The 17,762-nt window shown below is 46.0% G+C and overlaps 1 protein-coding gene and 1 long non-coding RNA gene across 5 annotated transcripts in view; one reads left to right on the forward strand and one right to left on the reverse strand.

Moving 5' to 3' along the window:
* The window catches only part of TFAP2A (transcription factor AP-2 alpha), a 19,992-nt gene extending 16,157 nt beyond the window's left edge, over positions 1-3,835 (forward strand). For all 4 annotated transcript variants that reach the window (XM_050970290.1, XM_030230957.2, XM_030230968.2 and 1 more), the window contains exons 6-7: positions 601-742; positions 2,317-3,835. In XM_050970290.1, the coding sequence (XP_050826247.1) occupies positions 601-742; positions 2,317-2,605 (431 nt within the window). In that variant the 3' untranslated portion in view covers positions 2,606-3,835. The remainder of the gene's footprint in view (positions 1-600; positions 743-2,316) is intronic.
* Positions 3,019-13,040, reverse strand: LOC127059161 (uncharacterized). Its single transcript, XR_007776646.1, has 2 exons — positions 12,424-13,040; positions 3,019-10,373 (listed from the first exon to the last, which is right to left on the reverse strand). It is a non-coding gene; the product is annotated as an uncharacterized LOC127059161 (long non-coding RNA).
* Positions 13,041-17,762: the final 4,722 nt, after the last annotated feature.

Here is a 17,762-nt window from a genome sequence, read left to right on the forward strand (position 1 = left end):
CAGACTCAGTGGAATGACCCTAAAATTCTCATGGTTAATCGTTTGGGGGTGAACATATAATTATATGCTATCAAGTTAAATTTTAAACACTTAGCTGTTTAATGCATTTTATTTAGAAGAGCTCTAGGAGTAATTATGATCAATATTAATCATTGATGCATTGCAAAAGAATATAGAAATGTGGCTGAGGCAAACACATTTTCAGAGTAAATAGCTGTGAATAAAATGTACATAAATGGCTCTCTATAGGTATGGAGATGTAAATCGAAGCACAGATGGATGGAGCCTGTCTGTCTAAGAGTATCTCTTAGTCAATGTGAACTTTTAAAAATTCTTTTGTGAGATTTCACTTGTAACAATTGTTATAAAAATACTCATTTGCATTACCTTCAACTGAAACAATGAAAACGCAAGATAGGATGTAATTAACATTTCTGGCCCTAACTTTTTCAAAGAGAAAATGTCCAAGCTTTTGAGAAGAAAAGCCCAAGTAGAATGTAGTGGTTTTTTGGAGTTTTTTTCAAATGGATTTTTGCCTCTGTTCAATGTGTACTGATGAGCTGTGTTTCTTTCCATTCCCACCCGTGCCTCCCTATTCAGGAGAAGCCGTTCATCTAGCTAGAGATTTTGGGTACGTTTGTGAGACAGAATTTCCTGCCAAAGCAGTAGCTGAATTTCTCAACCGACAACATTCCGATCCAAACGAGCAAGTCACAAGAAAAAACATGCTTCTAGCTACAAAGTAAGACGTTTAACTTTCTGACATGTTGCTTACAAATAAGGGAGGGGGACAAACTCGAGTTTGGGGCTTTTATTTGTGAAGATATTTGTTTGCTGCATAACCAGTGGCTGATGGCTTTGTAGGTTGTGAGGGTGTGTGTTGGCCCTCCTGGTGTAGGAGAGCTCTACAGACCAGCTTGGTTTTCTCCAAATCTGTTTGCTCAGATTACCTTGAATGTGAATTGTGCAAATTGAGAGTGGATGTTTAGTTACAGAAAAAGCAGTAATTCTTCAAAGCAAAACATCTTCTGGGCCTATTCACTTAGCTTATCAATTTAAGTAGAAAGGGGAAGTCTTCCATTGACAGTAAAATAAAACTGGCACATTAAACCGATTTCAGTTCATTAAAATCGGGAATGGTTCTTCCTGCCTAAACAGCTCTGTTACTTAGCTAATACAGGGATATTTAAAATATATTTTAAATGACAATCTGTACGCAGTTAAAATGCTAGCAGAGTTTATCGTTGGTGGGGCTGCCTAGACTTCCAGGTGGTGTGTGAAAAGAAAATTATTGTTTTGGTATGTTTGCTGCAAATTAAAAGGGTTGTTTAGTAGCCCTTAATTACCAGCGGAGGTGTCACCAAAGGGCACAGTGCCAGAGGACACAAGCAGGAGATGGGAGCTGCTTTATGGCTGGAAGACATTAACATGGGTTTTAGAATACAAACTGTTTCAACACGCCTCTGAGCTCTCTTGCTGTAAGGTGTGTTATTTCTCCAACCATTTGTGCAGTGAGTGGGTGATATAACCTATCTTCTGCACCATGCCCTTGTATCCTCCCTTCTCACCTCCCTGGAAGGAAATTTCCAGGCTCTGGTTAGCATCAGCCTTCCCCTCTGTGGAAAGGTCCCTTTGGATTTGGAGATAGAGATTTACATATATAAATGTTTCAGAATACCCTAATTTAAATCCTCAGTTGCCAGCTTTGCCCTCACTCATTCTTCCTGACACACAGGTGTGTGTTTTAGCCTTGTGAAGGAAGAGGCCCATATCTCTCTCTGGTTCGCCCCAAAAAAGAAATCTTCTAAGATATGGATAAATCCCTTAGCTTACCTTTGGATATCATAGCCTGTCTATTAAGCCTGCTCAGGAACTTTAAACTGTGTCTGTGCTCCAAACCCCAGCTAGGCACAGGTGTCTTTTTGTGGAGAGTGTTGGGGGCTGAAATACAGAGAGCGGTGGGGCAAGAGGCATGTGTTTCCATGTTCCTGTTGCCTGCCAGTGTGGTGGATGGGGCTGGGGTGTGATGTGTGGTGTGCTGTCATGTGTGCATGCAAGGTGAAGGGAAGAGGTTTGTGCGTGCTGGGGAAGTGTGAGAATTGGGGAAGGATGCATAGAGAGAAGAGGGAGAAAGGAGAGTTGAAAAGAAAGGAAAGCGCAGGAGCCCCCTTGATCCAGGGGCTTGTGCAATTTAGCAGGGAGAATGCACAGGCTTTGCTGCCACCAGTGATGGTTCATTTCTCTCCCTCTCTCTTCCCTTCCCTCCCTCCCTCCCTCCCTCCCTCCCTCTGTCTCTCTGCTCCATTTGTGCTACAGACAGATCTGTAAAGAGTTCACCGACCTGCTGGCTCAGGACCGATCTCCCCTGGGGAACTCACGGCCCAACCCCATTTTGGAGCCGGGCATCCAGAGCTGCCTGACCCACTTCAACCTCATCTCGCACGGCTTTGGGAGCCCGGCGGTGTGTGCTGCCGTCACCGCCCTGCAGAACTATCTCACCGAGGCGCTCAAGGCCATGGACAAAATGTACCTCAGCAACAACCCCAACAGCCACACAGACAACAGCACCAAAAGCGGCGACAAAGAGGAGAAGCACCGAAAGTGAGGATTCCCCACACACACACGCTCCTCTCCCTTCCCCCTCATAGCCCATCGATCCATTCATCTCCCTCCTCCCTCTCCCCGGCACCCAGCACCCCAGGCTACAGCAACAGAATGAGCGTCCTTCTGCCAGTCCTGTTCTCTGACTCTGCAGGACTGCTCTGCCCTCTCTCCACACCCCTTCCCAGCATCCACATTTCCATTTGCTCCTGCCTAAATTCCCCCCTCTTCCCACTGCCACCATCGTTTTACCCCAGTTTGGAGCCTAAGAGAACAGAACAGGGGGACGGAGCCAGCAAAGAAAAAAAGTTCTGTCTTGAGTTTGTGAACTTTTTTTTAAATAAAACAAAAGGAGGAAAAAAACCCAACAAAAAATAAAACAAAAAAGAAAAGGACTTTTTTTTCTAAAAATATATTAAAAAATTAAAAAAAAATCAAAAAGAAATAAATGATACTTAAAAATTCTATGAGCTTCACCGGACTGAATCACCACCTTCCCTTACGTAAACTTCAGTTAAGATTGTAGCCATACTAAAAATGAAAAAAAAAAGTGAAAAAGTACAACAGCAACAGCAGACAGACAAAAGGCAAAGAGGACTGATGACATTTTATCAGTATTGTGAATAAACTTGAACACAAAACACAAGCGGTTCCATGTCATATCTTCAGTTGTAGAACTTTTTCCTGTCCAAGGTAAAGCGACCAACTTGAACTTTCTATTGCAACACGATTCACGGTTATTATATAAGGGAATCAGTGTTCATGTATGTATATATTTATTTATGTGTAATTTAATGGGAATTGTAAATATGGTGAGTCTGTTTTAAGCCTTTTTTTATTTATCTGGTGATCTCGTTTACCTCTTGTTTAGTGGGTTTTAAATCTTCCCCTCTTAGTTCATCATGTGGTTCATGGTACTTATTTAGATATCAGAGGTTTTTTGGGGGTTTTTCTCTGGGATTCATCATTTTTAGCCCTATTGTAGCATGTTAAAAGCGACAATGAAGCAGCTGAACAAATAAAAAACCATTAATTTTTATATATAATTAGTATGACATTTAGTTTCTCATTGAAGATAAAATAAAGTGATGTTGGACCCTGGCAAGGTTTTTAAACATGTTAGTGGTTTTACAACCCTTATGTGTTGTGGAAAATGAAAAAAGTTATTTTCATCCACTGTCCTTCTCCTGAAAGCACCAACAGAGCAATAAATTAATACTGTCTTTTAAAACAAGATTTAGCTTTACTTTCCTTTTTTCCCCCCCTTTTTTTTTCTCCCTTTCTTTTGTTTTTATTTTTATTTTTATCTTTTTTCTTTTTTTTTTTTTTTCCCAAAGAACTTCAAACATTCGGGACCACCTGGTATCCTGTATTTCCACTGGCCATATTGGAAGCAGTTATAGTTGTGTTGTATTGAGTTGTGCCGGCAGTAGTTTCCATGCCTATCAATGTATCATAGTCCTTTGTTGCCCAGATAAATAAATATTTGATACGCTTTATGTCGATTTTTTTATTCAGTAGCTGTCTTTACCCAGGCGTATTTTTGTTCTTGGCAGTATTTTTTATTCAGTATGGTTACAGTAATTGAGTTTAACTCTCCCTTGACAATTGCTCCTTGCAATAAGCAGCTGAACCCATTGTTTCCCTCAAGTATAATAAAAACTTACTTTCAACTTGGAGTTCAGAGCAGGGTATCATTTAGATATTCCACTGAGTCTGTATTCAGACAAATGACACAATAAAGCACAATGTATTCTTTTGGATAAAAAATTGTCTGTACTACTAACAAAAATGACACACTATCTTTTCTTTAACCGAAACATAATTTTATTTAAAAAATAAAAGTTTTATTTTATTTATGTTGACCTCTAGGTTTTTATTTATGTTTTTATACAGCATACAGAATTATAAGCCTATAAAATTTTGTACATGTAGTTGTCCTAATAGAGAGCAGAGATTAAAAAACACATCTCAAGAAGGACACTTTTAAAAGAATTATTACTGAGAAAATACTGAAAATTATTGCTATGAAAAAAAATAATTTATACTGGTAAATCAGAGCTGGGTGCTCCCTCCCCCTCAAGAAAAAAAAAAAGCTCCGCAGTTGATGCCAACAAAATCATCTCACGGTTGTGAACTTTAGTGAAATCTTGCAGGAGACAGATTATTTCTGATTGATGGTTCGTGTTTTAGTGGAACGCACAGACTGACATTTTGAGATGGCTGTGTCAGTTTGTAAGGGACTGAAATTTTTATCTTGAGTTTCTTCTTGTAGAAACCAGTTGTGAAACAGGGAAGTTTGCTTTAAAAAAATGGAGTGTATGTCTTGAAGATGGTCTATAAAAACATGTGAGAATTCAGATTTTGAATCTATCTTCTTTGGCCCAGGGGGTAGGTGAAGTCAGGATCAGGCTGGATTATGTTATATCATAGGAAGGGAGACTTAATGGAGTTTAGAATGTAAAGGCATTTTAAAAAGAGGGTCTCCTTTAAGTGTTGATGGTATTCTAGTAGTGGAGCCTGATTTTTCTCTTTCCTTCCCTTCCTGCCTCCCTCTCTCTCTCTCTCTCTCTCCCCCTCCCTTTTTTCCCCTTTTTGCTCAGGCAGAAATTGAGGAGGTTAGGAGGGAGGTGTTTACAATAAAGCTGCACAGAGAATTAACATTTACTCATATATTTTGACGTTTGGTAGAGCTGGTGAAGCAAAGCATTAGATAAAGCCCAAGATGTTTCATTTTGCTTTGGTAATCTACTTATGGAAGGCAGTGTAAAATCAATCTTGCCAAGCAGAAAGAGAGTTGGTGGAGTCTAAATTCTATTTTCGTGAGCCAGCTAGTTTATAAAAATGGTGAATATTTTTTTTTCTATAAATTGAAAGTGGATCTTTTGAATGCAAAGCTGCAATTGTTTTAAAAACAGTTATTTATTATTTCCAAGAGAGACTGGTTAACCGTAAAGTAGATGTAACAAAATAATGAGGTGAATGAACCCTAACTGTACATATTCTTGACATAAATGAAATGCACAGTACTATAGCAGGTGAAGTGAAGCATTGTCTATCAGGGCTGTTTTTCTTGGCTGCATCTCAGATTGTGTGTGGGATCCTAACCTCAGGCACAATAGCATTCATAAACAGCAATACATTGCTGCTCTTTCTACAGCAACACATAAATACTCATTTTTAAACGAAAACAATCTTATTAAATACCATTCATTCATATCTGGATTTACAGATGCTTGTTACTTTTTGAAACCTGTACCCAATATAATCGTTTTATACTGGTCAATGTATAAAGCAATCTTATGCTAGAACATTATAAGGTCATAATAAATAATGTTTTAAACATATAATTAGCTACTTCATGGTAGGAGAGCGCATATTAGGTATTCTGCTGTGGATTAGCAAGCCACCAAAAACCAGAAATGAAATGACCTTGCATAGATTTCTTTATTACTATTATTTCTAAGGAAGGATTTTACAGGCGATAATGGAAATCAGACTAGGTTCGGTTCAGCCTCTTCTGCTGTGACCAGTGTGCAGTTACTAAAACGTGCTAATTACTTCAGCGTTCTTTGGATGCATTTTTAACGTTGGGATTGAGGTGCAGCAGTGAAATTCTGGGTCATGCTTTTATACACTAAACAAAAATCTGTTGTTACTTTCCCCCCCGCCCCAGATCGGTTGGAGCGGGGGTGAGTGGTGGCTGAATGTTAGAGCATTGCTGCCACGCTGAGCTAATTCCTACATGTGAACCAAAATACAGCTTGGTGCTCTTTCACCGTGAACAAGGACAGCCCTCCTCTTTGTACCGTATTTTACCCCACCCTCCAAAAATCAAATATTAATATAATTTGAGATTTAACTGGTGGAACAGCCATCAGGACAGCAATGCCCCGCAGCTGAAATAATATTTAAAATAGAAGAGATTTGACATTTGAGAAGTCAGTGGCTTGAAATACCCAGTTGTACTTAGCTAATTCAGTCCTTAACCTCTGGTTTCAAATAAATCAATTACAGTCGATTCCACTTCAGTTCAGAAGTGCACAAGGTTTTTAGTTAATTGAATACATTTTATTCACTGGCTAGGAGTATTCATTTATCCAAACCCTTACATTTAAAAGCAATTTCTTTACTGTCCATGATAAATTCGACTGCATAATCAGATCAGTTCCTTGTTTGTTTACTCGTCTTGTACCTCCCATTTGAATTCCACAATGTGTGCTTCCCTTTCCCTCCTTGGTACATGAATATCTCAGCCCAGACCAGATTCCCAGAGCCTCAGCTCTCATGTTAGGAAAGTGTAGCTAAAATAACTCGTGCCCTTCTGACAGGGATCAGTGTGAAGTCCATTCCAGCTAGTGAGGGCACAGTGACTTAAACTGGCTCCATAATCAAACGTGAAAGGTTGGGAGCATAAAAAAAATACATGGTACCTTTGATTTTGTCCCATGCACCTTTTCTGCATGAAAGAGCTATGTCTCTTCTCCCTGCCCTGCAAGAAGCTGGAACTTAACTCCTAGAGAGAATTTGGAGCCAGCTTGGTGTCAGCAGGATAAGATTTTAGTCAAGCACCAGGCAATGAAGTTGTGTCCCTGATCCACTTTGAACAGATACTGGTACACACTTTGTGTGTGTGTTGTTTGCAGAATCCTGCTGGCGTTGGTTTACTGTTTTGGAAAGGAAAGGGGTTAATTAGCATCATTATCAATCACTAATGCTTGTCTAACGTGGCCAAAGAATAATCAAGTTAGGGAACTGCATGAAGCTAACATCTGCTTCATTCTAGTTAAAGATTTTTCCTTATATCGTTCAATTATTGGAAGTCCACACTGGTTTCAGGCTTTGTCAGGGCCATAAAGCAGGGTCAGATCGTTAGAAATCTAGAATGGAGGGGAAAGTGCAATATAAATAACAAATGGCTTCATTATTTGAGTTACAGGTGCAAGAATGGCTGTGAAAATGAGTAGGGTTTACTAGAATGTGTTCCTTCTTTTTATCTCCAGTACAGAGGAAAAAATAAATCAGCCAAGCCCAGTTCCTAAATCATTTATTCTGCATAGGCTGCACCCTCTCCATTTGCAGTATTTAGTTTAGTAACTCCAAACTCCCAAAAAGTAGTTTAAAGCAAGCTGTTAGAAACAGAGGAAAAGTGAAAGTATTTTATTACCCATCATTAGCAAAGTCTTACTGGCTTCAGAATAGCAAAACAGCCTTGTTTTTCTTCTTCTAGTTAAAGTTTCTAAGCTTTCTTGGATGAATGAAACAGCTGATATTTCAGGAAGGGTAAACAGATATATAGCTGATGGTGGCAGTAAATATTTGTATCCTTGAACTGTTACTCCTTTCTGGTGCTGTAGATATGAAGGTGACAAATCTGTGGTATTTTATTCCCTCTTACAATAACTGCAGTCATGTCTCTCTGATGCTGAGTTTAACTTTGGTGGCCCAAAATTTTTATCATACCAACTGAGCAGTTAGAGCATCTTCACTGAGTGAATGTAGTGTGGAAATCAGGGTAAGACTATTGAGAGCTTTCTGGTAGTGTAGGAGGGACCTGCTGGTTCCCTGTGGCACTTTTCTTTCAGGCTCTGATTTTGCAAGGCACATCCTGGCACCCAGAGCCTGTGGTTTCCCCATGAGTCCCTCCCTCTCAAAACCAGGGCCCTGAGGTTACTCCAAGCTCCATAGTTGTTGTCTTGTTTTGTAGTCACAGAGCTCATTTGCAGAGCGGATCTTCAAACCAGGGCAAGGAGGGTAAACTGGGGAAGCATAGCCTAGGTGAGGAAAAAATTGTCTTGTGTTCAGCAGGAAGGTGGAGGACTGTCAGGTGTGAAGTGCAAGCCATTTCACCATGTTGTTCCTTGAGCATGTTGTGTGCACATGCACACATATCCTATTTTCTATAGGAGATCTACTTCACCTGCATGAAAACCTTTTCTGTCCAGAGATGCTCTCAAGCCCCACTGCTGTCGTAGCCTGTGGTATGGTTAATTCTCTTTGTAATGCTCAACTAAAAGCAGATACAAGAGTTCTGAATGGAGAGTTGCTTCCTTGTGGGAGTGTGAGCTGTGCAATTACACTCGCAGGTTGAGGGATGTATTTTGCTCCTCTCCAGTGTTTTTGGTTATGTTTCTACCTGCTTGTTCCTCCTGCAGAACTTCCTGCTTCAGCATTGCTTTGGCCAGAGCTGGCCCCCTCCTCTCTGTGTATGATCCATTCTGATCCCCAAAGCTAAGGGTAAAGAAGTAGCGATGTGAAATATTTGGGGCTCCCAGGAGAAGGGAAGAGTTGCAATTCCCTTTTCTTCCCTCTTTCTCTCTCCTTCCCATTAAAGTTTACTGGCAGGCATCCTTCCCTCCAGCTTGTCCTCCTTGCCCTCTGCCATGCTGCTGGATGCTGTTGCCTGTGCTTGTCCTGTCTCCTCCTCTCCTGTGGTGGAGTTTATCTCTCTGCCCTGCGAAGCCTGGGACGGCTTGGACAACAGCTGGGGAGATGCCCAACACTGCAGCACATGCTGGTGTGCCCAGGCCCGGGAGGGCCAGTGGGGCAGTGCTGGGAGGAAAGCAGGAGCTTTGCCTGGCCTCAGTGCTCTTTTTTCTCATGAGTCCTAACGAGCTGCACTTTATTAGTGCTAAAAATGTGCTCCTGCCGTGCCTGCCTGAGTTTTGGAGCCTGTGTATGGGTGTAGATGATCCAAGACCGCAGTTGATGGGTGTCCCATTGCCATGGAGCCTTGATGAGCATCCTGGCATGCTGATGATTGGGATGGAGGCTGACAGGCTGGCTGCTGGGTCTTCTTCCCATCCTCATGCCCTTGGGAGAGCTTGCAGCTATCCTGCTCGTAAGGATGGGGTTTTGCAGGGACCTAGGGAAAGGGAAGGAAAACAGGAGGTGGCTGTGGCTCATAAGAAAGTCAGATGGAAAAGGGGCAATTTAGATTTTGCTTTGTGTTTCCAGGAGGGCCTGGACAAGGCCCTGGTAGGAGGTATGAAGATCACCCATTCCTTGCTGCAGCTGCTTTTGGAAAGTTTCCTGGGAAAGGTCTGGGGAAACTGGAGCCTCCAGCAGAACTGGCTGCTGCTATGACCTTCTTGGAGGCCGACTGTTTATTTGTTCACATTGTCGTACCCGGGGAGGTTTTTCACCTAGGGCGCCTCTTGCTCCTGCCTATCAGTGCAGAGCCGGTGTGCCAGCACCGTGTGCACATGCGGCTGTACCTAGAGGTGTGTGTTCAGCTGTATTTCTGGGTGTTTGCCTGTTTGTTCGTATCTATATATTTATCTTTATGGGCGTGTATATTTCTGTCTCTATTTCTGAGACTTTTGGAGAGGCTGGGATAAGAGGGGGTGGGGTGGGCTGTCTCCCGGATAGTTGATATTCCAGGTTCAGCCTCTTTCTCCGCTCTCATTCTCTAAACCCAGCCAGGGGGAGTGTCGCCCCAGGCCGAACATATGCTTCTTTCCATTGCACTAATCCACCTTCAGCGTGGAGGAATAATTGCTCGAGTGTCCATGGCTCCTCGGCGCTTTGTCCCTCGCTGGCTCCCATCAGCTTGGCACACGCCATTTCAATCAAATCCTTTCAGAGCCCTGTCTCCTTTTATCACGTCCCCGCTCCGCGAGAGGAGGGAGGGGAGGACCGGGCTCCCCGCAGCCCCGGCGGGCCGAGCCGAGCCACACCGGGTCTCTCCGCCGGGAACAAAAGGGCGGCCGAGCACCACCGGGCTGAGGTTGCTCTGTCTGCAAAGGCGTTAAAGTATGAGATTGTTGTTGCTGTTGTTGTGGGGAAAAAAAAAAAAAGGATAAAAAAGATTAAAATAAAAACAAAACAAACAAACAAAAAAAAAACCCAGGAAGCAATCCCGCGTGGCGGTCGAGCTCTGTTCCTTGTCACGGCGAAAAGCTCCGGTAGTCCAAGCAGGCATTAGGTTATGAAGAGGTGTGTGGAACCCCCACCTCTCCGTGGCTGTGCTGCTGGTGATAGGGACAATTAGCGGCTGGAAAACTCCCGCGACTCTCTGTGATCAGCGAAATGGGAGATTTTTGCAGAAATCTGCCTCCATCCCGATTGTCCTCTTTTACCTGGCGAAGCCAGCCCCAACCCGCCGGATCAGAGGGGCTGGACACGAAAGAGGAGCAGGGATGCTCCGGCCCTCCCCGCCGGCTCGGGACCCAGGAGGGGCACAGTGGGACAGGCTCTGCCCTGCTGCAGGGAAAGGCTCCGTCTTTTCGTTTTTTGTTTTGGCTCTCTTCTCCCTCAGACCAGGGAGTCCTGTTCTATTTCTGATGTTAAGAATTCTACCTAGGACCCCTTAGCTGAGGGAGTAAAAGAAGAGTAAGGCGGGATGGTTAACCGAGGGAAATTTAAAATTAAAGAAGAAAGAAAAGCTTTAAAAGAAGGAGAGAAAAATGTGCGCGATCATTACATCCTTGCAGGACTCTTCAGGTCCTTCTTACTTCTTGTTTTTTTGCTCAGCTATCTGGGATGGCTGATGGAGGGCAGCCCCCCCCCATCACCCCGGGCCCACCTTTCCCGGGAAGGCCGCTGCGCTCCCTAAGGCTGCCTGTTGTCCTGTCCGCCTTGCTGCTGCTGGGGGTCGGGGACAGGAGGGCTTCGGGTGCGGGTCCTGCCTCCCCCGTCAGCGCTGTTGGGCTCGCCGCAGGTGAGGACCGAGACTTTCACAAGAAAACGGAGAGTCGGGCCACCGACGGGCTGGCCGCATTTCACACCCTGCCGTCCGTCCGTTCTCCCCATCCTGCGCTCCGAGGGAGCCCACAGAGCCCCGAGGCGGCCGGAACTGCCCCGAGAGCTGCGGGGGGCTGTGCCGCGACACCCGGGCCGGGCCGGGGCCGAGCGCCCCGGGGAGCTGCGGCGGCTCGGGAGTGTGCCGGGGTTTGCTCCTCTCGGTGTGTGCCCCGCGAATCCCTGAATAGTTTTTTTAATAAAGCGTGGGTCTTCCCTGCTGCTGAGAAAAATCGCCTTTATCTATCTATCTATCTATTAAAAAAAAAATTAAATCCCCTTTCCACTATTCCACTACTACGTCTGTATTTAACCGCAACATCCGCAGAAACTGCCTTATGAAAACCAGACTTTTCTATGGAAAGACTCTTCTGGCAGCAATTAGTCTGGCTTTCTTTAACAAAATTCTTTGTAATGTCATTCAGCGGAAAAAAAAATAATCCCAGGATAATTCTGATTACACAGTTAAAAAAAAAAAAGTAAAATAAAAAAAATTAAAATTAGCATATTCGGGTTTGCCCTGGGGAAAAAAACAAAAGAGAAAGGTTTACATTTCCTATTGATCGGAAAAAACTCGCTGAGATTGTGCGAGGGTGGGCTTTCAAGGGAAACAGGCTAGTTCAGTTCCTGTGTGATGGGCGTAGAGGGCATTAACGCACACACTCGTTAGCGAGTTATTTTGGGGGCTCTGCCTCAGCCTCGCAGCATAGCCCCACCTCGGCCGGGAAGCGGCAGGCGGGCGGGAGTGCCGCTGCCTCCAGTGGGAGGCTCGTGTCCGGCCCCACGCAGCTGCGCCCGCCCCCCGGCAGGCAGCGCTCGGCTGAAAATCGCGCGGCCGCCCGGCGCGCAGGGAGAAGCGCTTCCCTTTCCTCCGCACCCCTCCTCCGGAGCTGGTTGTCCCCGCGTGGGTCCCGACCCCCACCCAGCAGGGCAGAGGTTGTCACCCCCGCTCCCGGGCGGCAATCAGCTCGCTCCCTGCCTGCCGCCCCCTGCCCACCGGAGGAGGATGAGGAAATGGGGGAGTGAGGGGAGAAGAAAAGTGGTCCCGGGAGGCGGGGGAGGGTGGGGGTAGCTGCCTACCTGGAAGCGTGTCGCGGATGCTCGGGCAAAGCCAGTCCCTCTGCCTCATTCGCAGCTTTTTGCCACTTTCCCCCTCCCTCTCTCTCTCCGTGCTCTGGTGAAAGGTTGCATGTTCCAGCCCAGAGAGTCAAACGTTAAATTGTTAAACCAGAGAAAGAAAGGAGGGGGGAGAGAGAGAGAAAAAAAAAAAAAAAAAAAAAAGGCGTGTTTATATTTCAGATATTTTAAAAGGTCGGCTTTAATTAGGTTAAAAACAAGTATTATTGGCCCAGAAGCACATACTGCAATAAGCTCGTTATAAGCCTAATTGCAAAGGAAAAAAAAAAAAAAAAAGAAAAAAATAAGAAGAAATGTGCGTGTGGAGAGACGCCGTACTCTTTCGGCACGACCCACCTCCTAAAGTGCGTGGGTGGGGATGCGCCATAACCGCGGCGTGGGGCGCCGCGCATCCCCACGCGGGACGGCCAGGATAGGCTCCGCCGTGCCCATCCCTCCTCACCCCGGCTTCCATCCTTTGGGAATGAGTTTGGTATTTGCCCGCGGTGCTTGCCCGGAGTGGGGGGCTTCTTTTGCCGTTGAGCGAGGTGTGGGGTGTCTGTGCTTGAATCTACTCTGAACTTGCCGTAAAGCTCAGTCCCTCTCGACCCTCCAAACTAGGTCTTCTCCCCAGCTGGCCCTTCTCCCTCAACCCCTTGGCAACACAACCTGGGGGGGAAGGGGGAACCATTTGCCCTGAATCACAAATTTTCATGGCTTGGAAAGAAAAAGGTAACCCTCATGTCTAGCTCAATTAATAAACATGGTGATTTCACACCCAAAAGGAGGACATTATTTCACGGGAGCGCTATCAGCTCCATCACAAAGGGTCACAGCGCAGCTGTGGCGAGCCCCGGGTTATTATGCAGCCTGATGATAGGATCCCGCTTGCCATCCCGGCTCCTTCCTCGGGGCGACCAATAGCCCCCGGCAGGGCTTGTGCCACCTCATGATAAAGGACTTACCCGATGTGTGAGGAAATGGAGCAGCTTTCAGATGAGAGGTAATAAGCTTGCAGGCGAAGCCCCAGCCCTTCGTTTCCCCCCTACCCTCCGTCTCCTGCCTTTCCATTTAACTTTTTTTTTTCCTCTCCTCCCCCCAGACAACAACAGCAATAAGTTATTATTCATTTGAACGTAAACCTGACGCTCCCTCTCACCTTCTCCGGCCCCCTGCGGGGAGCAGAGGCAGGAGACCCCCGGTCCCCCCTCCCAGCCAAGTCCTCACGGCTGCCGGTGGCAGGAGGAGCTGCCTCCCCGCAAGGAGGGACAGTTGTGGCTGATGGATTTCTGGTGTCAGGAATTGGGTCCAGAAGCTGTGAGGCAACATATTAACTGCGATCCCATAATCTCTTAATCACATTACATTTTAAGTGAGCATGTGTAATTTCACCCATCAATGATTTATTTAAGCAAGGGAGCACAATTACTTGTCTCGCACACAAACGCTGGCTGGGGGAGTATTGTTTGACAGAAATAAAATCTGCGGTTTGAGAGACTATGTGTTTCTCCGTGCTGAGAAACCCCAGACCCCCGCTCCTGAGGACAGGAGTTAGGTAGCTGATCCTCCTACACTGGCAAGGCGAGGGCGAGGTTTCCCACCCTTCCCATCCATCCTCTTTCCAGAACCAGCCCGGCAGCAATGTCTGACGCTGGTGCGGTGAGAAGGGTCTTCAGCTGCCCAGTCCCTCCTCGGTGCTGCCCGCAAGTTCTTGCTCGGGGGGACGTGCCAGGAAAACCAGGGGAAGGTTTGCTGGCGTGTGGGGGATCTGACCCTTCTGCATCGTTTTGATTAAAGCAGGTATAATTTATCGGGGGAGCCAATATTACACGGTGTCACTCTTCCCGAAACCAACATTAAAGAGGAAGGAAAGTCCTCCTGTAGGAGAGTAACCCTCCTGGCGCGTTGCTGAACACTGGTCTGAGCATTTGACTCCTCCGGCTCTGGCCTGCACACATGCGGCACGGCGAGAGCTGAAGCGCGTCCCGCATTTTGGCACGCCAGCCCGCTCCGCCAGGGCTGCCCTCCCTTTCCCCCGCTCCGGGCTGAGCCTTTAAAGTTGCCCAGAGGAGAGCAACGCGACATTTCAGCGGGAGGTCAGCATTCCCCATCCTCTCTTCTTTTCGGCCCCAGGGCCAAACTTGCCACTGAACGGCCGGTGCCGGGATTCGCTTCCCCGGCTGCGGGGCAGCATCCCCGGCAGCTCCCGCCTGGGAACGTAGACCGCCGGCGGCCAGACCTCCGAGCCTCACCGTCTGCCTGCGGAGAGGGTAGGCGGGCTCGCAGGGGACTTCTCCGGCTCCCCCAGACCACTCCCTGGCTTCGGGCCTCCTGGTCCCGTTGTGCAGCTCGGCCCCAGCACCAGGCAGGAAAGGAATCACCTCCACAGCTTTATGTTATTATCGTTATTATTGGTATCATTGCTATAAACCCCCCGGCAGTTCGCTCTGTGCAGAGCGGCCGCATCCTGCGCCCGTGGCCGGGAGGGAAAACCACCCGAGGAACTCGTGAGACTGCCCTGGAGCCGATGTCTTCCTCAAACCGGGCTGGGGTTCTACACGTGCTGCTATGAATAGTCGATGGAAGAAGGTCCCCGAGAGGTAAAATGTTCGGCTACAGAGAGAGAAAAAGACCAGCCCCCCCTCCTCTTTCAGTAGCTTTGATTTTTTTTTTTTTTTTCTTTTTTATTTTCTGGAGCTGCCTTAGTCTGGCATTTGGCAGATTTAACGTCGCAAAGGAAACAAAGAAAAAAAGTAATTACATTTTTGGAAAACAAACAATAATTACACGATACAATCGGTATAACAGTAAGTGAAACACAGCAGCGGGAGTTAAAAACAATATTCTAGCCATGGAGATGGGCTCCGCCGCTGACTCAGCGGTTTCGAATACTCCAAATTATCCTTACATCGGATTTCGGCAGTGCAGTTCAGCTGCAGTCTACTGGCTTTTAAATTAAAACATATCTCGCTGATTAGGCACGTATTAGGGTCTAAAAAAAAAAAAAAAAAAAAAAAAAAAGATGCCCAAAACAAGGAAGAATGTTTCTCAAGACAAAAATTATTCTGGTGGATCAGGAATATTTTATGAGCCCCTTTTTCCCATCCGTGTGGCAAGCGGAGGAGCTGCGTTTGGAGAGGCAGCCCCTGCCCCCGGTTCCCGATGCCCGGGGCGGGGGTGGGAGGGGAGCAGGAGCGGCTGCCTCGCATCTGAACTGCTGCAGCACCTGTCACCTGGAGAAGCTGTGACTTCACATGCCCCGCGGCTCTGACTTCACGTTGCAGCGCATTATTCCATTACTGAGCCCTGTTGACATAAACACTTCCTCCCCCCACCCCGACCTTCTAGTTCCTCTCCCCCATTTGCCCGACTTTCACACGAATATTTGGGATTATGTCCAAGGCAGCAATAAATTTGTGCGTGTGTATTTTCCTTTTTTTTTGCAATTAACCATTTTTTCAATTGACTCAGTTTTATTTTAATCAAGAGCCCTTAGGATTAGTTGTAATGATATGAATGGTTAAAGTGGGAAGAGCTGAAGGCTCAAGAATGCTCTCTCCTAGGAAGAAAATATCAGACATCCCACAAAAATAGCCGTGCAGAGCGTAGGTCTTATGTAAATGGATAGAAATCAGAGGGTTGCCTGAGTAATGTAAAGTGTACTTGAAATCTAGCATTTGTTCAATCAAATCTTTGTTCTGCTTCCCATTAACTGCCAAACCAAAAAGGAGAGTAATAAAAAAGAAAAGAAAAAAAAAAAAAAAAAAAGAAGAGAGAAGAGGGAAACCCCCCAACTTTACTTTACTGCAAAATTCTGGTTCCCGCCACTTAAAACGTTTATCCCAGAGAAAAGTTTGAGTTGTGCTGTTGTTCAGTGTCGGTTCTGCCCTCAGGACTCCCAAATTCCCAGTGAACAGGCACACAAGCGCTGACGACAACAACAGCAGCAAATACGAGGCTCCTCGCCGCCTGCTCTGTTTAGAAGCAAACCCGCTCTATTTTTTCTTCAGACAACCCCAGACAGAAGTGGCAACTAAAGCTTTAAACCCTTTGGAAATTCCTTTCTGGTTTAAGAGAGCCAGGGGGCTTTCGTCCTCTGCCTGCCGTTGGTTGTGAGGAAGGGCAACAAAAGAGGTAAAATGCCTTCTCCAACTAACTGGCTCAGCGTTTCACATGCATCAAAGGGAAGGCAAGAGCTAATCCGAAAATGACCACTTTAATGTACACGAACCCACGGCTACAGCAGCAGAACCGAGGGGGATTTTTCACTCCCCACCACAACAAAACCCTACACTTAATGTCATAATAACAGATATTAAACAAAGGGGAATGAAAGGATCTCACGCTGGGTTTTCTGCATTCTTGAGTCTAATTAAAAATATACAGAAAAAAGACATAGTTTGGGTCAAAATGGCATGAGAGACGCCTTGTGCCAGTGAAGAGGCTGCAATTATCAGCTTAGAGACAATGTCCTAGAGGTCTTATTCACTCTTCAGCTCCAGGGGAGCTGAAAGCCACTGAGGGGTGAGTGGGACACATGCACCCAACCAGGGCTGAAAGGGCATGGAGAAAAGGGCTAAGGGACATTTATCCTTTCCTTTCCCCTTCCCCTAGGCAGCAAAGGTGGACTAAAACAAATACAGCAGAGCCCCACAAGGGGTTTTTGTGGATTTTTTTTTTTTTTTTGAGGCCAGTTGGACTGCCCTTCCATTCAAATGGAGCCGGGGTATTTACTTAGTGTCAGATTGTATGACTCCGGCTTCTGCCTTTGGGGCTGGTGCCTGCCAACTGGGAAGGGAATCCTGTGGTGAGCAACAAGTGCCCTGCATGACAATACCTTCCTGGGGAGAAAATACCTTGCAGAGAAGGGATCTTCTCCAAAACAGCAGGCCAGAAACTGGAGCCAGACAAATTCAAATGCAAGATAAGGCACAGGCAGGCGATTTACTATGTCAGTAAGTTACTGAGAGACAACTGGTCGTGCTCCCACCTGTATTTTGGCAGACGTGTGGATGCCATACAGGAGAGGTGACTGAGTCTCATGCAAGTGATTGGGCTCAATATGGAGCATAGCCTACCGTATGACAGAGGTCTGATGAAGCCCTTGAAGCTATGACTAAGAAATGACTTCAAGACTTTGTGATCTGGCCCCTTACAAATATCCACAGAGCTGTTTTCGGGTATTGGTGTTTGGCTGATGTTACTTAGATGTAACAGTAGGCAAACTGTCTTTTCCTTGGCTCCTGTGAATGCTAATATCTTTCCACGCTTGCTTTTTTTGTTTCCAGAGGAGCCAGACTTGG

The sequence above is a fragment of the Serinus canaria genome, chromosome 2, assembly GCF_022539315.1.
Source record: "Serinus canaria isolate serCan28SL12 chromosome 2, serCan2020, whole genome shotgun sequence".
Lineage (NCBI taxonomy): Eukaryota > Metazoa > Chordata > Aves > Passeriformes > Fringillidae > Serinus > Serinus canaria.